Here is a 23,272-nt window from a genome sequence, read left to right as displayed (position 1 = left end):
ATTTGGGCCTTCAGTGCCATTGCCAGAGCCTCGATGGGAGGGTTAACAATTTTACCAAAGTTGAAGGTAATTAACCATTGTTTAATTTCAAAATTATCCTTAGTCTCTAAGCATTGCCGACGATGGGCTGTACAATACTTTACTAAAATTTTGAAATTATTAAGATTTAATCTAGTGAAATCTGATTATCCTTATCCGATGGGGCTTCAGTGATAACCATTTCACTAATAAACCCACAAATGGAGCCCGCAGGTTTTTAAAATTAATTAATTTTTAAAACCTTCACCCATTCAACATTTTTGTTTGAGAATTTTCATAAGCCCAGTCGAATTCATTGTTTAATTTCAAAATTATCTTTAATAACTTAGTATTATCGACGATGGGCCGTACAATACTTTATTAAAATTTTGAAATTATTAAGGCCCAATAAAATCCAATCATGCTTATCCGTTGGGGCCTCACATGATTATTTTATTGATAGGCCCACAATGCGCCTGGAGGTTAAATTAATTTCTTAATTTAAATCTCCTCCCATAGATATTTAAGTCCAATCTAATAAAATCTAATCATGCTTATTCGATGAGACTTCACATGATTATTTTATTAATGGTCCTTATAATGCGCTTGAAGGTTAAATTAATTTCTTAATTTAAATCTCATTCCATTCAACATAAGCAACATTTTCTAATTTCCAAGAATTATTTAATTGAGAGTATCTTTTGTTTGATTTCAAAAACTATATAAGTAAGAGCGCCGATAAACGTGCACTAAGCTTAACATAATTTTGAAAGCATTAAGGTCCTGAAATCCGGTCACTTTACGTCAGCGTGTGCTCCAAACAATCATGATACATGAATGTTGTATGCAGCGTGTGTTATTCCATGACCATTTCAGAAAACCCACAAATTACTCGCAAAATAAAAGAATTCTCTTAGGAAATTTTTTCTAATTATTTTTCTAGATTTAAATCATCCAAATAGCTGACTTAATTATTAATCTAGATTGCAACAATCATAATAATTATCATTTATGAGGATAATTTGAAATCAAAATAATTTCCATAACGATTATTTGTCTTGATGTTAATTATCCAAAATTAATTAATTCAATTATTAATCTAGATTTTTAATAAAAATCATAATAATTATTAATTAATTTCTTAGACTGATTTAAAATCAAAATAATCCCATAATAACTATCATACTAGTCGCTGAAGACATAATAGCTATTATGCTCATGCAATCATACAAGTTATGCAACAATATGGCACCACCTATTCTATATGGCATGTTATCGCAATAAAGCATGTTATCAATCATATAATTTATACCAATCAATAAAAGCATTAAATAATAAATCATAATTACTTTAATCCATGGCCTTCCTATTTTAAAGAAAATAAAATTAAATAATACAACTTTGGAATTCGACTTTCGCCTAGCCCATAGTATCTGTCTCAAGCCCCTTTAGGGTTTCATGGGCCCAAAGCCCAAAGACCCAATCCTTTGGCGAGAAACCCTAGGACGCGAAAGAGGAACCCTAGCCGTCAGGTCTGCCGCGCCGTCACCCGAAGTCAAATCAGGCCGAAACTCCAGGGGAAGGACTGCGACATAGAGACAAGTGCACCGCCGCCGGAACCACCCAAAAAGGGGGCCGGACGCTCCCTCACTCTCCCATTCTTTGCCGGAGAGTGGCGGCCACTCTCAGACGCTTGTGGAGGAGCGTTAAGACTCCGATGGCGGCGATCCACCCACCGTTGCGTTCGTCTTTCCGTCCTCTTTCCAACCATATATAGATCACCCCATTCCGAGATCGGGAAGTCCTCGAAAAGTCTCTGACAGTACTGACTGCGCATCTTACTCGCGGTTTCTCGATCTTGAACTTTTACAAAATATTGGAAAAATACACAGAAATTCCGAAAATAAATAAAAACAGCAAGGAGGAAACCTAATCATATGGGATTAGCCTCCTTGTTACAAATCGAGAAATACACGAGAGACCCTAACCATGGATTAAAGCATTTTTATCGATTAAAATTTAAACTTTTATGAAAATGAATTATAAAATGCACATGCTAGATTCATACCATAATCCTATAACCCTAGGTGCCACATTTCAAGAAGCAAAACTAATTACATGAATAGTGAAACTAGATTCACATACCAATGTACAGCCAAGGCTCTGATACCAATTGTAGGAAATCTTAGATTTATGCGAAAGCGGTTTAGGACCTAGTACATTGGTATGCTTACCGAATCATCCTTGTTTCACAATTACCTCTCGGTGCGCAGGTCTCGTGTAGAATCTTCCCTTGTAGGATTCCTCTTCACGAACAGCTCACCTCAGCGCCGCAGCACGAACAACCTCCTTGAAGCTGGACTGTGGCAGATCTTCCAAACTATCTCTCGAGGAGGAAGGGGAAGTGTGTGGGCACTCGTTCAGATGATGAACGTCTGCCTCTTTGGTTTGTTTCTGATGATCTGTTCACTTGGAGGCACAAGAGGAGAAAACTATGAACATATACGCTTAAGTCTTAGACATAACTCAACCCTAAGCCTCATGGGCTCAAGTTTCACTGAAGCCCAATAGGACTTTAGTGACCAAAAGAGCATATATTCAACAGATTTTTTCTTTTTCCATACTACAGGAGCACGTGAAATAAAAAAAACCATAGAAATATAAACAATTCTAAAGTAAACCACGAGAATATTGGTAAACTTTTTCCTTCTTTTTATTATATAGTATGCATGGGCAATAAAAAAGTCAAATTCTTGGACTTCTCCAAATTCACCAGTGTGGCTGTATAATGATGTTTCGGCTTTCTTTACATACGTTTACCAATTCTGTTGCTGTGCAAACCGTTACATTGGTGACAATGTAATTTTATAGACAGTTATATTTACAATCTCTGCTAACTTTTAACTTCTTATAACTAAATTTTAACTTTTAATTTTCGTTAATCTAACGGTAATAATTTATTAAAAATTAATAATTATTTAAAAAATATAACCCAATAAATTATAACTATCATATTAACAAAAATCGATGATTAAAATTTGATCATAAGAGATTATAAGCAAAAAGAAATTATAAATATAATTTTCTCGTATATTTATATCTATTTTTTTCTTCATAATCATTAAATAAAGGGAAAACATTTTCTCATGTTGTGACCCTTCGATTTGCGTGCAAAGCTTTTCTTTTCTTTTTCTTTTTTTAATAAATGTGGGACCCACCACTAGTTGAGTCACAACATAAGAATTGAATTCTCATGCAACATGAGAAAATCAAATCCCTTAAACAAATAGGTAGGACATTATCAAAATTTGTCAATATCTATGACGATAAAGATAAGCATGCTCACCAAAAAAAAAAAAAAAGATAAGCACTAAATTTTCATGTTATCTTGAATGTAACCAAAGGATCCATTCTCCAATTCCATGAACAGAATACAATGTCCTTATGACATTCCTATACACTCAGCAGAAAATCCCAAGTTAACTATTTTATGCGGTCAGAGCACTTTATAAATAGTACAATTTCCATCTTTTACAGAGAGATATACCAATATACAAATCTACAAGTTCTCAACAACAGAGTCCCTTTACAATTACATCCGCATTTTCATCATACTAATAGAAAGACACCAATGAGATTAAATAGGAAAGAGCAACCACTACCCTTTGAAAATAACAAAAGGGTATGGCCAACAACAAATAAAATATTGGCCAACCCCAGCAAGTTTCAAAGAATGAGCTTTGACTCTTGGATGTGAATTACAAAAATATTATGTGCATAAGGAGAGCCACAATGCTTACAGGTAGCAACTTGGAGAGAATACCCATCTGAGAGCAGCTGGAGCTCGTATGTCCTGCATTGATGTATGCATCTTTGCTCTTGCTTGTAGCCACAGAGACATTAACAGACAAGGAACCTGAGCACCATATTCAAATTATGACAATAGTGAAGGAGCACATATGCAGGAAAGAAATAGTTCCTTTGGTGAACTTACAATCATAGTTGGCCCATCCAACTCGTTGATTAGCTAAATCGTATACAATAATCTTATCTTTTAGGACAAGATCTGCAAATGAACAAAACAATTTAGTTGATAAACTCAAAATTAAAAATATGGGACTATTTCACTTGCTGACCTGGTTAATTTGATGCATAATTGACACAAAATAAACAAGAAAATGCAAAATTAAATCTCTAATAGAAATCATTTTAAATAATGACATGACAATGACAGAATCTAACCTTTTTCTAATCATATTTTAAATCCCATTAGAATGTTCACCGAAAATAAACTATTATTTTGAAGAAGGTTCTTTGTCACACCTTACAAGGTGTTTTCAGTCCTTCCCAATCCCATGTACAGTTCTACCAACAGGAAGAAATTCTTAATGAAATGACTTTCAATCACACACAGAAGACATGTTCATTATTCAAGATTTTTGTGCTATTCACTGAAGAGCTCATTTCATAATCAAATGAGAGTAAGTGCGTTTCTTCGAATTCCTAACAGATTTTATTCTTTTTAAATAATTTTTCCAGGGTCTAACCTCCTAAAATTGTGAATCCATCCTGCCCTTTCTGGAAACCGATGCACCACATTGCAGCAGCATCCTGTAAAAGCAAAGTAGCACATCAGACTATTATCAGTGGCATGCAATTCAAAAAAATTACTCCTACTTAGGCAGGAGAAAAGAAGCAACAATGTGACCGAACAGAGAAAAGGACATACTTACAAGGAAACCATAATGCATAAGGTACTGTTCTGGTTTTAAAACCATGGATGCACCACCCATAAAGTTTAAACTGACTGGAGGAAATATATCACCCAAGCTGAAACAGCATAAATTCAAATGAGATCTCACAAATCTTAATAGGACAAACTCTCTTCTTTTATGATGAAAGAGAATTTAATCTTTATTGTAAAACTGAGTTTGAATTGAAATAACCTGGTTGAGACCAGATAACACTGGTTTCCTTTTGAAATAATGGGTTTGGAAAACTGTGACGCAGCGATAGTTATCTGCATATTCATTTAGATATTCAACATTAGTACCAGGTATATCATTTCATAAAATATAGGCAAAGTCAATTTTAAAATACAAGAAAAATAAGCCAGAGGAAGAATTTGTTTGCCTCTCTTCAAACACAAATTTTCATTCTTCAATGCCATACTGTAACATCAAGATATTGGTTGACATTGCACTTCAAATTCTATTTGACAAGACGAATATATAGCAACAGTAGTATTTGCAATTAATCACATATACCCATGTATCCAGAATCAAGATTTGGTGTTATCATTTTGACTCTTGGGAGGATACTGGATACTGGATCCTGGTAACAGAAAGACTAGAAAGGTATCCGCTATCTTTCTTGTAAACTTTTCCTAGATTCAAATCTGTGATAAAGTTCACTTATGTACATAGAACCCCTCTTCCTTCAATGACGAAAACTTTAAATACAAGCCTTCTTGTAACTTCATCATAGTATATAGTCAGGGCCTCTTTGATTATTAATTGATCCTCGTTTCCGCTGTCTAGATAGATGGTTATTGTTGCCACGTTCATATTTACTCTATTAGTTGAGTGTGTGAAAAAGTTGAAGGGATTCCCCTGTTGTTGCAAACCAAAGAAAGAGTTCTGTGGGTGTGAAAAAACTCTCAAATTTATGAAGTAACCAATTGGTTAACATGGATACTTTAGCCAATGTGAATTTTTTCCATAGGAAGAAGTTAAGTAAATAGATTAATGGGCGTATAAATAGCCCCTTACAGAAGACTTATCATATAGATCTTAAACCATCATTAGGCATTGGGCATTTAGTTATCTAGAACATATTTAAAATTGAGGACAACCTCAAATTAACAGCCTGACCTTCTGGTTGAGACAGAAAAGCCTTTCCCGTTACTCTGAGGCTTTACTGCTTATTATATTAAGTAAGAATGTGGAGGAGCATATAAGACTTTATGCGCTCAAAAAAATATATTTGGAGAATGACAATGAAATCATGGAACGCAGCCACAGTGTTTCAAAATTTCAAGAGAGGTAAAAGAAAACTTACAGCATTGACAAAAGGATCATAAGCTTCTTGAACAAGGTATGCCAATGTTGTACCAGAGTCAACCATAGTTCCTCGGTTATTAGATGTTGCAAATACATCTGTATCAATTGAGAGAAGTTGTCCATTGACAGCAATGCTCTGAAGATTTAAGTTGTAATGAGGCCTGAAATTTGATAAAGAAACTAGTAAAAAACACAGCCATATTATATCTGATATAGAACACAACAATATAATGATATTGAACTGCAAGTTATTTGACAACAGGAACAATGGCATGACAAGCATTTTAAGAACCCAATTCTCTGAGCAAGTGAGCAGTATCACCTTTTATATTTAATTAAAAAACTTTATCATTAAATAAAAAAATATGTGTTGTATATTATCATTTATAGTCATCTTAAGATATTTATTCCAACAAACAAAAACATTGTTTTTGTAAAAAATACATTGTTAAATGCAGGGTTTTAAATCCAACCCCCCCTTCTCCAATAAAATAAAATGAAATAAAAAATGAAACATCCACACTCACATACCAAGGGTGTGGCATGTAACTGTGTCCCAGAGAAAAAATAAAAAGAGACCAAGGTCCATGTCGGGACAGGCTGGACAGAACCCTTCGTCACAATATATTGAGAAACCAAGAAACTTTTCTTCTCCGCAAGAGGCATGAACCCAAATATACGAACATCAAGACCCATTACTTTTATAACAAGAATACTGCCCAAAATCAACTTATTTGGCTAAATAGAATGAAGCAGAATCACCCTTCAGAAAATTTCAATCGAGGTCAAAATATCAAAATTTTACAACATTCCAAACATCGAACATTGCAACAAACATAATCAGAAACTTTATGTAACCTAAGGGTACAAAATGATGGTTAATTAGTCAAGTTTTAAGTTTTAAGATGTCAACTAGCAGTGCTGATTTTGTGTTTCCTGACATCTAAACTAGTATATAATTATACTAAATTATAGAGGGATCATCTCATAATTACCATACAAGTAATTAATCCTTGACAGTAATGCAAATACCTAGTTTCAATAGAATTTATATTTTTCCTTCATATCAGGGTGATGGAATATTAGGGGAAAAAATTGTCCCCCAACTGAGGAAAGAAAACAAGGAAGGAAGTGCAGAATAGAGAACATACTGTGATGGGACAAGTGGACTATAAACAATACTTGGCTCCATAATTTCACCAAGAACTAGTATGCCTCCTCCGTTGCCCTCTCCTTTTAAGCAATGAGAGAACACTTTGGGTGCTATGCCTTGTGATGACAATTGTGATATAACAGATAGAGCACCAGGGCCAAACCCAAAAATTCCATCAACTGCTTTATCTGTCTTAGTCAAATCCCCAGACTGATAAGTGCTACACCTATTCCCAAAACAACCATCCAAAAAAGTTCAATTAAAACCAATATCCATATTAGCATAGACATGGGAGTTAATTAGCCAACTACCACAACAGAAGCAATAGGTGAAATAGTGAAAACCTCAACATAAACAAACCCCATTTATTTACCTTTTCTCCCCCTCCCCCATTTTTTTTTTTCTTCAAAAATCCACCTATTGACAAGATTTTCTATAATATCCATGCAGTTACTGTTAGTTTGATCCACAATATTATGATATCACAAAATTTGCTACTAATGAAACTCAGAATGTAATCTTCACCAAAAAAAGCTAGGCTCCTCTGACCCCACATCCAGCTCCACTCTTTATATCTTCCCAACCCCACATTGAGTGCACACAACTATCCATAAAAGCATAATGACTCACCCAAAAATGATGGTAGATGAGGAGTTAGAAAACATAGACTGCCCCAGGATCACGTCAAAATACATTGCATCTGAAACATAAAAACCAGAAGTCCCACTTCCATCCCCATAATGAAAGTTGTAGCTGCACTGATTAACCTGAGAAGAGCATTGACTCGAACTAGTATGAACGGCATAAGAGCATATTGGGTCTGAGCAGGAAACCAGTGCAGCAGTGGAAGAGCTGGCTGTGTCAAAGAAATTGAGCTCAATCTGTAGAGTTCATAACATAACCAACAAGAAGAGCAAAACATTACACTCTGAAACGTCTCTTTATTTCCACCAAGTTATCCACAAGTATAAATGTTATAAAAAAAAGCATCAAATTCTCACCCCCAACCCACTAGATAGCGGGCAATTACTGCAAGAATTGCAATTAAGCCACAAGATGTCACTTCCGGTATCAATCTGTACGTAAAATTCTTTTGCAGGAGACCCCATTTTCACTTTCGTGAAATACAAACTGAACAAGAAAACCAAGATTAACCCAAGTTTGAAGAGCATATGGCACTTCTTAGTCGTTAACATTATAATATGATGACACAGAAACTATATTATGATATCAAATCGTCTATATATCCATCTTCTTCTTCTTAATGCTTGCCATTGCCAGAAATGGAAGATTAAGAAAGAATCAATAAATCTACAGATTCCATGCAGTTTGAAACAAAGCAATAAATGCATATCCCTTTACTGTAATGAGAAAATTGAAGAGACAGTTAAGAATTAATTACACGTACCCAACGAAGTAAGGATCGGAGGTTCCTTGGACTGAGAAGTCGACAACCCCACTTTGCAAGATTCGACCATGGCGGGCTCTGTCACGAGCTCTCAGTGCCCCCAGTTCCACTCGCTGGTTCAGAGGAATAGCCCGTTCCAGAGGAAGATAACTCACCGGCAAACCGCTACACACAACCGTGGCCGGCGCCACCACGGTGGCTAAGACCAACAGTACGGTAACACAAACCCGCATTTTCCTCTGCTTTCTGGGTTTTCTTCAATCGCAACGACGAGGACGCAGTTGCTGTTGTCTTTTCTGCATTGAGTCCTAGAGAGAGAAACAACAATATAGAAAGAGAGAGTTCAGCATGGGTACTAATAGAAAGAGACCTTTTTAACTCTTCACATGGGTAGAAAAATATTACACTAACAAGGTGTTTGGTGCAGTTGAATTTATTTTAGGGAAATATTATTCTCATGCTAGTTTTCTTATGCTACAGAGAGAATTGAAGTGGGGTCACCATTAAAAGTCAAAAAAGAAAAGAAGAAAAAAAGAGGTGCGATTTTCGAACAAAATGAGATAACATCTTATGTAAAATGAGAGTAGTATTTTCCTTTATTTTAACGAAGAAATGTAATTAACAGGGATCTAGGAATCTGTAGGGATAATGAGTTAAGTAGAAAAGTTAAAAAAAAAAAAAAAGATGTTTGGTTGGGCAGAATATTACCGAGTAAATTAAATTGAGTGAAATTCTCTGAATCTATGTTTGGTTGAACATAAAATATTGATGGGAAATCAAGTTGAAATTATAAAATAATCCTTTACAATATTTTAATTTAGTTCTACTGTTTCCTAAAGTCATCAAATTAGGGATATTCAGTCGTTGGATATCAATTGTCCCAACGATAATATCCAAAGTTCCTGTGAAAACTCATAATCGGATTGAGTAGATCTTTGAGTAGATAAGCATGCAAAAATCAGACTGAAGTTGCTATGAAACCCAATCTGGTCGGCCTTGGTGCAGATCTAAAAGAGAAATCCAGAACCGAAAAAATGAACACCTCCGTGGATGTCCAAAAGTGGATTTGCTCTTCTCTCTTCTCACTTTGGAAGCTCCATTTTTACCCATTTTTACTTACCTAGTTATCCGTCGAATATCATCAACGCAGTAGGATTTCAGAGTGTATTTTTTGTCCAATTTTACATACAAAGCTCAATTGCTAGGTAAATCGGTTAGGTAGGCAAATTTTTGGATCACCTGTACCAAACGTATACAACCAACTTATCCAATTTCAGATGCCTAGCAAAATTTTGAGATATCCTATACCAAACACACCTTAAGATAATTGAATTTAAAATTATTGGATTGAATAAAAAAAACTTAGATAGTAATAGATATATATTAATTATTAAATTCGTTTCATAAATTAAAGTTTACAGTTTCTCTTTCAAAATTTATGGGATTATTTAAAGAAAAATGTTAGAGATTAATATAAATCATTAAAAAGGCCCTCACCTAACACCATAAGGTCTTGGGTTGAAGTGGTTCTTTAACATGGTATCGGAGCTTCAGTGATCACGAGTTCGATCCTCACGCCCCCAAGGTAAACCAAAAATTGGACCTGTGCAATATCCACGCTTCAAGCCCAAATGGCTCTTGCGTGAGGGAGGTGTGTTAGAGATTAATATAAATCTTTAAAAAGACCATCACCTACCACCTTAAAATCTTGGGTTGAAGTGGTTATTTAACAAAAAAAAAAAAAAAAATCATATTCCCATGTTAAAAAGGAGATTAGTTTGTCATATTGTATTCTCATCGAGTAATGTGTTATTTTATTTTTGGGAAAAAAGTTTCCGATGTTACTTTAGATAACTTTATCTAATGTTCATCGAAACGACGTCGTTTTGGAGTTGAAAATTACAAAAATACCATGATTTCCGTCCCAAAACGACGTCGTTTTGATGAACATTAGATAAAGTTATCTAAAGTAACATTAGAAAAAACAAACCCTTTATTTTTTTTAAGAGTAATATGTCATTCCATTTTAATGTACTACATATAGAGAGAAAAAAAAAACAATGATCTCACTTCATTTGTGTTAGGAGATAAAACTTCTCGCCTCTCGTAAGAAAAAATCCCCTTACTTAAAAGAAACTTTAAACCAGAATAGTACCCGAGAAAGGTCTCCCATTGTCCCGCATTGTGAGAAATATTTAGTATGCTACAGGACAACCTAATGATTTGGTGTTCTCTCACAATACTATTTTTTTTTTCCATTTTACCCTTGCTATTTTTCTTCTTTTTTAATTTTGCCCTTCCATTTACACTAAATAACCACTTAAAAAATGATAGTCCTGCACCACAATAAATTATCTCCACACTATGCCACTGTCTTATGCTGCCAAATTTTTAATGTACTACATAGAGAGTGAGAAAAAAAAAAGTATGCCCATGTATTTTTTGGAAGGGAAATGATAGTCTTATGCTACATAAGATACATATCTCATGTCATATCTTCATAGAATTTTGTGCCAACTTTTTTCTTTTTTATTTTCTTTTTTTTAAATTATGCACCCCATATATTTATATCACCCACATGAGAGTACTATCTCATGTAACATGAGATTAGTAGATCCTTTTTGGAATAGTCTATAATTTTATTTTGATTGCAAATGGTATTTAGAGCCTGTTTGGATGGGCTTTTTTTTCTTCAAAAGCTGCTTTTTTTAAGAAAAAAGCATTTCTCGAAAAAAAATCTGTTTGGATGCCAGCTTTTAAAAAAAGCAGAAGTCATAAAAAAAGCCAAAAACCTACTTTACTCAGAAGCTAAAAATTTTAACTTCTAAAAAAAGCAGAAGTCAAAAGCCAAACATTTTTTTCAAAAATAAAATATTTTTTAAAAAATCTAAATAGCTGAAACTTTTATAGAAAGTACTTTTAAAATAAGAAAGTGATAAAAAGAGCTTTCTTAAAAAGCCAATACAAACGCACCCTTAGTGGCAGAGTGGAGATATAATTTTAACATGTGAAAGTTCTATCATTTTTGAAAATCCAACGAGTATCAAATTTCTACCATTTTAAAAAATTTATCCAGTATCAAGATTATACCATAATATTTAAAAAAATTATATTATTTTTAAAAAACAGTCGGTGCCAAGACCAAGGCTCTCACTGATCTTCAAGTGATTCTGACTGACTCTGATCATTATTCAGAAGAAATGTTCATCAACCAATTCAAACTGTGGTGATCGAATCGACAAAATCAAAAACTTAAAAAACTAGCATATTTTAATTAGGTTGGATCTGTTTTCAGTTTGATTGGTGAAAATCAATCCAATTATTATGTATTTATTATGGAAAAAGTGTTTGTCATTTTAAATGATATAAAATTATGTCATTTTAAGAGAAAGATAGACACAAAATAAATTTTTTATTTAAAATTTAAATTAAAAAAACCACTCACTTTCTCTCCCATGATTTTCATTTCTTGTGTCTATCTCTCCTAAAATGACATAATTTATATCCTTTAAGGGGGTGTTTGTTTTAAGTTTTTGAAGAGGATTACCGGTAATTCTTTTTTGGTAAATGTAATTACCACGTTTGGTAGAAGGAATAAATTACGATTCCCGGATATCCAAGGATTACCGGTAATTTGATTTATAAAGAAAAGTCACTATTCAGATTACCAAAAATAATATGTTAATTCGGAATATCAATCAGAATACCAAGCAAAAGAGAAAGCACAACAATAAATTTTGAGACAAAAATACTCCAATACACATAAAAATCTAGACTCAATCTATCAATTACAAAAGTAAAAATAGTTTGGGGTTATTTTTGTAAAATAACCTCATATTCCAAGTCATATTTCGTTCTAAACCAAATATGGAATCAGTCATTTTTACCCAATATTTTCGGTAATATTTTGGCGAACCAAACACCTCTTTCGTAAGATTTCAAGTAAACTCAATTTCTACTGAATTCCCATTAATCATGATTCCCGGTCACCAAAAAATTTCTCTTGTACCAAACACACCCTAAAAGGACAAACATCAAACCCATTTATTATTTTTGAAAGATGATGACTTGAAATCTTTTTGTTTTGTAGACTTAAAATCTTGGATGTTATTAATAACAAACTATTCTCTTATAGTTTTTATTGCCTATTAATTTATTATAACTTTTCATGAGTTTTAAGATTTGTTTTAATTTGAAGACTTAAATTTTCAGTAGTTCGTAATTTTAAATAACTTTATTTTGATATTGATCTGAATTGTTATTATAATAATATAAGGCCCAAAATAAAAGTCTTCACTATAAGAAAGATGACAGTCAATGAAGACTGCAACCTCATCGCATGAAGCTCCACAATATTAAAACTCATCTCAACAAGCTCCTCAACATTAAACATGACAGCCATATTACTTTGTCTCCAAGACAAAGCAAACATTATCACTAAGTAAAATCCTATCTTTCTACTATAAATACATACATATTAACACAAAGGTATATATCTTCTTCTACATAATAAAACCTACTTGAACCATATCTGACTTGACCGTCAGAGTGTCTTGCAGGTACACCTCTCATCTTGTTCCATTAAAGACCCATGTGTTAAAGCTGCTCCAATTATGTAGAGGAAAATTACATGATCGGCCCAGTTATAAAACCGGTTCTAATAAGATATAATTAGTGATTTGTATGACTAAAATTTTAGGCTTTTGGAAAAATCGATCTAATTCAAACCTAATAAAATTGAATTAGATTAGATCAAATTTTTAAAAAATTCAAACCAAATTAATAATTAAATGATCAAAATAAAAGAATTGAATCAAATAATTTTTGCTTCTAACTAGATCCAATTCCAATTCAAATCACAAACACACCTAATTTTCAGTATACAGTTAGTACCAAAGATATGTTACTGCAGCAGTACAGTTGCCTAATGCGTCTGGTGTTTCTATTTAGTATTTGTTTTTCATTTTTTTTCACATAGACCCCATACTTTCGTTTTATTACTTCTGAAAGCTACTTAATTAGTTGTGCCTTTTTTTGTGTGTGGAAATTAGTTGTGCTCTTTATATACAAACACATTACGCACATTTCCCGAATTTGAAAATTCTCAAAACAAAAAGTAAATGGAGCACTGGAATTTTAACGATAAATAGATAGTAGTATATTTGTAGAACCGGCGAGCATGGCTTCATTGACTCGCGAGTCATCTTCTTCGTTGACTCGCGAGTCAACTAAGTTATGAAAGCGATAAACATGTTTTGCACACATATGTAGACTCTTTGACCGGTTGGGAGTTTTTCCCGTTTAAATATACCAATTTGGCATCTGATTGGGAGATATTATCCTTTGGGGTCTTTGAGTGTTGCAGGGAGACTCAGCGACTCTAAATGACGCCCCCTTCCCCCGCGGCACTCGTGTGATTTGTTTTTTTTTTTTCCGAAATCAATGTCGCTCCCTGTCCCCCACGGCATCAATTAAATTTTTTATTTCTTAACACTACCGCCCCTACCCCCCATGGCACTTAATGTAATCAATCAGATATATAATAACAAGATAAAAAAACAAATCTTGTCCTTCGTAACAATTGCTCGTTACTTCCCTTTGATAATCAGCAGTCTCTCAAGTCTCAATTAGTTGAAACAAATTTTTTTTTTTTTTTTTGGAAATTGAAACAAAAATTTTAAAACAAAACCACTCAGTCACAAAAGAAAATTTGAAATAATTTATCCACAAGTCCATCATAACAGATGAATCAGAAAGCTCTATTTACATGAGAAACTTTTTCAACTCCACGAGCAATGGGTTGCTGCAGTATTAACAATTGTTCGAGTATTATCTACATGTAGAAACATTAAATTACATATATATATATATATATATATATATATATATATAGATAGATAGGGTTCGCTTTTTCTGTAGATAAGTTATCTGCAGTAAGCCAATACGACGTCGTTTAGGGACAGAAATCATGGTATTTTTGTAGTTTTAATTTATTTCAGGGTTATAATAGTCTTTATATTTATAATTTTTTAAGATTCCAATACCAAAACGACATCGTTTTGGGAATAAATGTAGATAACTTATCTGCATTAATTGCAGAAATATTTTTCCCATATATATGTGTCTGTGAAAAATATTACTCTCTTTTCAGCTAAGATAACTTCTCTCATGTTATCTCACTTCGATTTTAGCAGCTCACCTTTTTCTTTTCTTTTTCTTTTTTTATGCAATGAGGAACCGATCCATTTTATCTCTACAACATAAAATAACTATCTTATATGAAAGGAGACTAATAAAATCCTATATATATATATATATATATATATACATATATATTACTGCAGATAAGTTATCTGCATTTACTCTCAAAATGACATCGTTTTGGTGTTGAAATATTAAAAAATTATAATTATAAAGACTATTATAACCCTGAAATAAATTAAAATTACAAAAATACCTTGATTTCGGTCACAAAATGACGTCGTTTTGGGCTCAATGCAGATAACTTATATGCATTAACTGCAAAAAAATGAACTCATATACATTTATATATATAGGGTTCGCTTTTCTACAGTTATTGCAGATAAGTTATATGCAGTAAGCCCAATACGACGTCGTTTCGGGGCGAAAATAATGGTGTTTTTGTAATTTCAATTTATTTCAGTGTTATTATAGTCTTTATAATTATAATTTTTTAATCTTTCAATCCCAAAACGACGTCATTTTGGAAGTAAATGCAGATAACTTATCTGCATTAACTGCAAAAATATTTTTTTGATATATAGAGAGAGAGAAAAAAAAAAATATTTTTCAAGCAGCTTGAGATATATCTCTGTCCACCTCAAAATTACGTTGTTTTGTTTATTTATTTATTTATATTAATTGATTTACATTTTAATGGTTATGATTCTCTTTTTTCTCTTTCTTCCTTTATCACCATTGATCCATTTTCGTACGGTTATGATTTAGTAGCAGGAGATAAATTTATCTCAAGCAGCTTGAGAAACGAACTACGTCGTTTTATTTATTTATTTCCTTATATTAATTGATTCACCTTTGAATGGTTATGATTCTCTTTTTCTCTCTCTTTCTTTATCACCATTGATCCATTTTTGTACGGTTATGATATACTAGCCGGAGATAAGATTATCTCAAGTAGCTTGAGAAACGATAAACATATATATATATATATATATGTGGGATCCTTTGACACACATATGAGAGCCATTAGATCAAAAAAATCAACGACTCTAATTTGTAAGCATGTGACACCATTGATCTTTGTTTATCTAATGACTCTCAAATGAGGTGTAAAACTTTAAATTCGACACTGGTGTTAAATGATCCTATCCCTATATATATTTATATATGTATATGTATATATATATATATATATATATATATATATATATATATATGGGTTTTATAAGAGTTATGTTGTAAGAAAAATGATTGTGTAATGTTAGAGAGATTCGTTTTGCGTGCCATAATTTTTCTTTTTCTTTTTTCTTCAAAAAGTGTCGGCGCCATAAAATGTTGTGTGTGTAAGAAAGTTTGTTGTGTCATGTTGAATGACAAATGTAAACCCCTTTTAAATGACATATCTTGTGTCATTTCACTCTCACAAAAAGATGTGACCCATATCTTTATTTTTTTTGTCCATTCTCTCCCCCCATAATCTATCTCTTTCTCTCACTTAAAATGACACAACTTTACTTACTTTAAAATGATACACTATATATATATATATATATATATATATATATATATATATATATAGGGAAATAATCTGTTTACAAATTTTTTATTTATAAATTTTTACAAATTACTCCCGGAAATACATAGTTGTAATTTATGACAGTTTATAAATAAAATTTCTTTAAATATAACCCTCCCTATATATATATATTTTTCATGAAAGATTGATCTCTATTTTTATGGAATTTATTTTCGAGTAAAATTCATCATTAATTACAACGGAATTTTTTCGGTTGATAAATTCGGTCGATAATTTAAACTTTTCTAGTAGTGACATACACATTACAATAGTCAATGGCGAAGCCAGCTTAGCAAATTTGCTTGGGCTAAAAAAATTTAGTCCCGGCCACAGTTATTTAGCCACGCTAAACGTGGCTAATATTTTGAAAATAAACCTGCAAATTAACCACAGAGTGGATAATTTTTGAAATTTAGCCTGGACCAGGCCCCCCACCCCAACATGGCTCACCACTAACAATAGTTGTCATATACGTTTTTATTGGTTAGGTTAATGTCAACAATAAGAAGAAGACTTGGAAACTTAAAGGTAGTCTTTTCGAGGGATTTTAATTTCAAGCAATCTGAGGTCCTGATTTACCAGAAGTAATCATAATGGATAAAGAGTATTTCTTCAAATCTATATCTATTTATTGTTCTCTAGAGAGTGTGCTAATTTTAGGTTGATAACTTCTATTATAACTTTAATTTTGGGTAAAAAGCTTATATTATAACTTTACAAGTTGGGTTTTGGACTAACATAAATTGTGTATAAAGTGTTGGCAATCACTATAATCCAAGCTTAATAAAACATCTCGTCGTGGTTTAATAAAGTAAACGCCATGTCATTATTATCAAATTCTCATCAAAGTAATCTATGTAAAATATATTGATAAATTTATCATAACAAATTGGTAATTTGTGTTAAACACTAGACCTTTTCTTTAATATTGACAAGACGGAACACATTTCTCCACTCTTGAATCAAAGTGGGAACTAGTTACCCAGTGGCAACAGAGAAATGGGTATCAGAAATTCAGGCACACTATGAGGGAAGGGAACAAATGTGCGGATTGCCTAGCGAATTAGAGGCTGGAGAAAGAGTATGGCCCTCGGATCTAGCTAGGCCTGTTTCTGATGATTTTTGTGGGATGTGTCTACACTGAGTAATCTCTGTTACGTAGTTTGGTTTTATTTATGGGCCTTAAGACCACTTTTGTATAGAAAAAACAAAGTGCGAACTAACGATATAATATACAAAATAATATTCTTTTTCCCTGAATTACTTTAATTAACCTTTTAATGTGATGGACCGATGGTCAGCGAGTTGCAAACTCCTAATTAATCTGATAATAGATTGATATGATTAATGAATTATATTATAAAAAATTGAATAATGGATTGCACGTCCAAGAGCCGATAGTAGTGCTCTTCCACGTTTGTGCCCAATTCAAACACACAAATGAACGCCAAGTTGTTATATATACATATAGAGCCATATATATATCCTCGTGAATTGTGTGTGTGAGAGAGAAAGAGAGAGATAGACATGGGATTTGCAGTGGCGTTGATGATCATTGCAGCCTCAATGCTAGTGGGCTGCACCAATAACATAGTAGTCTTGGCTGGAGATGAACCAGGAGCCATTCACGTGGGTGGAAAAGTGCTGTGCCAGGACTGCACCCAGGGCTGGAACGAATGGGTTAATGGCGGTAAACCAATCAAAGGTATTGTACAATTGTCAATCTAATCTCTTCCTAAGTCGTCGTATATTCATATATACCTTGGTTGGTTACTAATTGTGCTAGCACTAGCAGGAGTTAAGGTGTCCCTAACGTGCATGGACAAGAGAAGCAGGGTTGTGTGCTATACAAGTGATACAACAGATGAGTTGGGACAGTACGACATGACAGTGAACAAGTATGTCCACGGCAAGGAATTGGATACAAAGCAATGCTCAGTGAGGTTGGTGTCTTCCCCAGATTATGCTTGCAACATCCTCACTGACTTTGGTGGTGGCAAGTCTGGCGTCAAGCTCAACAACCCGACATCGGTGTATCGCAGTTTGATCAAATACGTGCTCAACCCCTTCTATTATACCACTCCTATGTGTGATAAGCCCGAAACTAACACCACTGATTCTGAATCTAAAGATTCTAAAGGACAAGGAGGCCATTACTGATTAATGGGAATGCGTTCTTCTAGGCTTCAATATCCATGATTATTATAGTTTCCCATTTATTAACTTTTGCAAGAAAGTGTCTGTCAACTAAAAATTTGACGAAAAAATTCCCATGTTCCTTCTTACAAATTAATGATGACCATGTCTTCTCAAATAGTACTCTACAAAATAAATTAATAAATTTCTCAATCACATTGAACCTGTTTAACTCTATTTTGCTTCTCATAAAGTTGTTCCACTTCTGTATCTACTATTAGACAAATGCAAAAGCCAGCAAAAATATTTTTAACTGGTAACGTCAAACGCGAAGTTCTGAAAAATTAAAATTGCTTCCGAAGAAAAGGAAAGTCAAAGCATTTATATACACGTTACAAGACAAAAGAAATTCCTATAATAGGGTTGACGTTTTTTTGTGTGATTCACCATTCCAGCTATTTTTGAAAGTACCATAAGCTACAGCATGACCTTCAGACAAATATTGTTTAAAGTGGTAAAGCACAAACCAAAAGAACAATGTGAATGTAAGTCTGTACGTCTTCTTAAGATGGCATGAAACTACTCCCATAACAATGAAAACAGACGTATATATTAATACAAATCACCACAGGGAACGATCACAAATTTCAAGCTATACATACGAACGTTTCTCATTTATCAGAGAAAGTTTTATCACAGCGACTACAACTTACATAATTGGTGGGGAAATATCTTGGACCAATGCAAACTATATTGAAAATAATGAACCAAAAATCAAATACACTCTCGACAAAACAAGGAGTTACTGTCTTAATTTTCATTTTCCTTAGGTGGTGCTCATATAGTTGATGTTTTAGCGGCAAGATGTATGAGAGTTTTCCTGTGATAAGTGGTACGTTGCTTCTTGTATTTCGGCAAAAAAGCTCCAAGGTCAACCTCTCTGTCAAGGAGATGCTGGTGCAGATTTTCAGATTCCTCTTCTGTATTATTCATAGACTCTGCAAAATTATAACAAGTATATCACATTTATGGCCTAGCCTTGGTCTCAATAGTGATAAATTTGGGATCACCATAGCTATTGCAGTAAATTCTAATCTCAAGTCATACCTTGAATCCTTTGGAGAAGGGATGCTGGAGAATTTAACTTCAAGATTTCTTCTTTCTGCTTCTCAAGCTCATTTAGTTTCTCCTTAGCAGCAGCTAACTCTGTTGTCCGAATTATTCTACACTGTTTCCGTAGGAGGAAAGGGAAAAATTCCATAATCAGCATAAGAATTTCACAAAAATAAAATAAAATAATCATACTAATTATAGGATTGTGATCTTACTTGATTCCTAAGTTCCATGATACGAGGTTCCTTTTGTAGATTTTCCTCTGTATTGAACATAAATGTTAGAGAAGTTCTATAACACTTGACTGCAGGCCAACTATCTAATGGCAGCATAGAAAATAAAAGAAATTCAATAACTCACCCGCAAGCTGCAAATTCTCCTTGCAAAGTTCACCTTTCAGCTGATCAAATCAGTAGGTGGGAAAATTAGTTAAAATACAAGAAGATACGAATTACAGCATCAGCAACAAAAGCAAACAATAACAGAAAAAGCAGACAGATGGAACCACTTGTGCAATTGTGCACAGTTGAATAGTTGTGAGTTGTAAATGTATGAGTTGTGTAATTAAAGTATTAAACGTCATTCCATTTGTCTGCACACATGTATTGGAGTGTCAGACTATCAGTGTAGAAAGCTCCCATTGACACTTCCAGTGTGGCAACTATGCAAATTATAATATTAGGCCCTGAAATCCCAGGAATGTTGTTGGCCTGATAAAGGACAAAACTCTTCGTTCTCCTTTCATCCCAAATCACAAGAAATCCATGACTGTTCTTATTTCTAGCTGTAGTTATTACGGGTGGTTTCCAAGGAAAAGGGATAACTAAACAAAATGTTGAAATATTTGATTCATAATAACATTTTAAAATGGCATAAGCTGTAGCTAAGTACCAGTAAATACAGGCTTTGATGCACTCTACATACAGTACTCATGAACACAACAGATTCGGATGCTTTCTGTCTATAAACTCTACAGACAATTGGTAAGTCTAGTAACAACCTTGTGATCCTAGTATCATTCAATAACTCTATCTCTAATGCAAAGCAGCTAAACAAGTACAGTCATGGATGTCAAACTTGTAAAACGTGCAATCATAACATGAAATGTAAGATTTGATTTAATTTATTCAAACTTTAGCAAATAATTTATAGAGTAAATACCTTTTTTGGTCCTCAGCAAATTTCACGATGCCCGCTTTAGTCCCTAGCAAATAAAAAGGCCCATCGTGGTCCCTAAGAAATTCAAAATGGACCCATTTTAGTCCTTTTAGGGACTAATATGAGTCTTTTTTGAATTTGTGAGAGACCACGATTTCAACTGAATTTATGAGGACCAAAAAGGGTATTTACTCTAATTTCTACATATTAATTATATGTTGACCAACTAAAAAGTTTTTTTAAAAAGTTAAACCAGATTTGATAGCAATTAAAGGAATAAAGAAAAGTAAATTAAACAAGATTTATAGCAATTAAAGGAATAAAGAAAAGTAAAGGCCATAGTTTATCTGTTACATAAAGCCCATTGTTAATAATAAATAAGTAAAAAGGCACAGCATGAAACCTAACTATTGGCACTGCCACACAGTCATAGCACCACACAGTCATAACACCACCCAGACGCAAGTGCATAAACAAGCTCAAGAGCAACCCAGAACAGAAGCAAGGGCAATGGCAGAAACACCCAGTAATACGCACCCAGTCACAAGTTCCATTTTCACAACTAATTCCAGATCGAACATTCTCAAAATCATTTCAATCGCAGTGTCACAACTCACAAACTGATCGGAGGGGGATAGTTTCTGGTGGGTTCTGGGTTTGGGCTGTTTTTTTTCTGGATTCCGCAGCTCCAACATTCCTTTTCTAATTGCAGGGTTGGCCAAATTGCATGCCCCTCCCATTTTTATGTTCTTAGACACGATCACAATCACTCTAGAACGTGTTTTCTAGTGGGATCAGGATCGCTCCAGCCCTTCTAAGTTCTGACATGTAAAACCGTTCATACAATTCTACGTGTTGACACACAATTTTAACAACCATGAGTACAGCCAACTTGGAAAACTTCTCATGAATATCCATAATGTCCTGAAGCAATACATACTCAAGCTCTCAAAGACCACAAAGATCATGGTAGAATACTACATGCAACCAAACACTATCTCAGAACAGTATATAGTGCAAAGAATCTCCGAAGTATTCATTGCCCAAACAGCACAATGAAGTAAATTAAAAAAAAAAAAATAGCTACTGAGAAATTAAAGCCAGTTATCTAAATAGTGCCATTTCCCTACTAGCTACCCTTACGACTTAGCACTACAATGAAATCAATAATTTCATATCTTATAACATTTCAACTCCAAAGAGAAGAAGCGCAAAAGATGAAATGTACTAACTAAATGCAGCAAACAAGGCAGGAAAACATACAGTACCGAGGTAATAAACCACCGTAAATTGGAGAATAAATATAAGCAACTTACATTATTTTGAATCTTGACCTGATCAAGTGAATTTAAAAACTGTTGATACGCATCCTTGTCAGATATAAGCTTCCTTAACTCATCAACACTGGGAAGTTTAAAACAAAAAACAAAAAAAAAGAAAGAAAGAAATAAGAAGCATCATTAAGATCGCCACATTTGAAAAGACGGAATAATTTCATAATATCAAAATAATTAGAGAGTACTACGTGAAAGTATTTTGCGTTTACAAAATCAGATACAGTTAAAACATAGAAAACAGAAGAAATTATGCTTTGGAGTTGGACATGAGAAGATTGACCTCTTATCCTTCAAAACAGCAATAACTCCAGCGGCTTCTGCGGGCGGGACATGTGAAGAAGGCCTCTGCGAAGAGGAAGGAGTAGCAGGCCTCGAAGAACTTGGCGAGTTCATCACCGATGACGGATACCACGACGGTGAAGAAGAACCTTCCTGCGACTGCGATTGTTGTTCTTGTGATCCCCTAAGCATAAACAAAATCCATGCTTGGTATCAAATATTCTGCTTATTATTACTATTATGTTTAAGATGTCAAAATGATCAAACGTGCGATAGCGAGTAAATTCCTCGAAGCGCGAGAAATCAAAATGACTAAAGAGATGCATATAAAATTTAATTGAGGTTTTGGAAACAAAACGGAGAATTACCAGAATCTGAACATCGCTGACTGGTTCTGATTTCGAGTTGCTTATTCACCGATCGAAGAAACAACGCGAACCCTCGAAATTTCAGAGACGGAGCGAGGAGAAGGAAAGGAAGAAGTAGAAGCAAAACGCGTCCTTCACAATCTAAAATAAAGTACAAAATAGTTATTTACAAAAAAAAAAAAAGTACAAAATAGTTTGATTTTTAATTTTTGGTTATAAAAGATGATATGGGCTTCTTCTTTTTGGGCCCCCTAATCCCAGTTTTGATCCGGTTTTAAAACTAATTTCGTATTTCTTTTCTAACTTTTTCACTACTTATTTAGTTGAAAATTATTAATTTTTTTCTTACTTTCATTTTTTTATTCCCTTTTTATGATATCTTACTCCTTTTATTTTATCCACATATGCAGGATATCCAATGCCTAGAGTTCCATCAATTTAATTGTTATTATATTCCACATAG

General features: G+C 33.6%; 3 protein-coding genes across 4 annotated transcripts; 1 reads left to right on the top strand and 2 right to left on the bottom strand.

The window, feature by feature from the left end:
• Nucleotides 1–3,484: 3,484 nt before the first annotated feature.
• Nucleotides 3,485–8,883, bottom strand: LOC133297322 (aspartic proteinase 36-like). Of its 2 annotated transcripts, none has more exons than XM_061496436.1 (10): nt 8,636–8,883; nt 8,235–8,364; nt 7,864–8,114; nt 7,232–7,459; nt 6,079–6,241; nt 4,965–5,038; nt 4,752–4,848; nt 4,566–4,629; nt 4,013–4,084; nt 3,485–3,934 (listed from the first exon to the last, which is right to left on the bottom strand). In XM_061496436.1, exons 1-10 carry the CDS (start codon nt 8,872–8,874, stop codon nt 3,777–3,779), a joined length of 1,476 nt encoding a protein of 491 aa, XP_061352420.1. In that variant the 5' UTR covers nt 8,875–8,883; the 3' UTR covers nt 3,485–3,776. The 2 variants fall into 2 exon arrangements, with proteins under 2 accessions (XP_061352420.1, XP_061352418.1); XM_061496434.1 differs by having other exon boundaries at nt 8,642–8,883.
• Nucleotides 8,884–17,945: 9,062 nt separating this feature from the next.
• Nucleotides 17,946–18,578, top strand: LOC133297309 (non-classical arabinogalactan protein 31). Its single transcript, XM_061496421.1, has 2 exons — nt 17,946–18,123; nt 18,214–18,578. Exons 1-2 carry the CDS (start codon nt 17,946–17,948, stop codon nt 18,576–18,578), a joined length of 543 nt encoding a protein of 180 aa, XP_061352405.1.
• A 674-nt stretch (nt 18,579–19,252) lies between these two features.
• On the bottom strand, nt 19,253–22,951 carry LOC133297317 (vacuolar protein-sorting-associated protein 37 homolog 1). Its single transcript, XM_061496429.1, has 7 exons — nt 22,810–22,951; nt 22,443–22,625; nt 22,142–22,229; nt 20,028–20,067; nt 19,883–19,929; nt 19,662–19,782; nt 19,253–19,552 (listed from the first exon to the last, which is right to left on the bottom strand). Exons 1-7 carry the CDS (start codon nt 22,821–22,823, stop codon nt 19,392–19,394), a joined length of 654 nt encoding a protein of 217 aa, XP_061352413.1. The 5' UTR covers nt 22,824–22,951; the 3' UTR covers nt 19,253–19,391.
• Between the last annotated feature and the right edge of the window lie 321 nt (nt 22,952–23,272).

The sequence above is a fragment of the Gastrolobium bilobum genome, unplaced genomic scaffold, assembly GCF_033153095.1.
Source record: "Gastrolobium bilobum isolate Gb01-03AN ecotype WA unplaced genomic scaffold, APGP_CSIRO_Gbil_v1 utg3796, whole genome shotgun sequence".
In the NCBI taxonomy this organism is placed as follows: Eukaryota; Viridiplantae; Streptophyta; class Magnoliopsida; order Fabales; family Fabaceae; genus Gastrolobium; species Gastrolobium bilobum.
The sequence above is the reverse complement of the archived record's forward strand: the minus strand, read 5'-3'. Positions and strand labels throughout refer to the sequence as shown.

Coding starts and splice junctions, on each gene's coding strand:
- LOC133297317 (XM_061496429.1), bottom strand. Junction 19,783..19,882: donor TCATGGAACTTAGGAATCAA/GTAAGATCACAA, acceptor CTACGGAAACAG/TGTAGAATAATTCGGACAAC. Junction 19,553..19,661: donor CCTTCTCCAAAGGATTCAAG/GTATGACTTGAG, acceptor ATAATTTTGCAG/AGTCTATGAATAATACAGAA.
- LOC133297309 (XM_061496421.1), top strand. CDS start 17,946: ATGGGATTTGCAGTGGCGTTGATGATCATTGCAGCCTCAATGCTAGTG. Junction 18,124..18,213: donor TGGCGGTAAACCAATCAAAG/GTATTGTACAAT, acceptor TAGCACTAGCAG/GAGTTAAGGTGTCCCTAACG.
- LOC133297322 (XM_061496436.1), bottom strand. CDS start 8,874: ATGCGGGTTTGTGTTACCGTACTGTTGGTCTTAGCCACCGTGGTGGCG. Junction 6,242..7,231: donor AGTCCACTTGTCCCATCACA/GTATGTTCTCTA, acceptor ATCAAATTTCAG/GCCTCATTACAACTTAAATC. Junction 3,935..4,012: donor TGGATGGGCCAACTATGATT/GTAAGTTCACCA, acceptor TATGGTGCTCAG/GTTCCTTGTCTGTTAATGTC.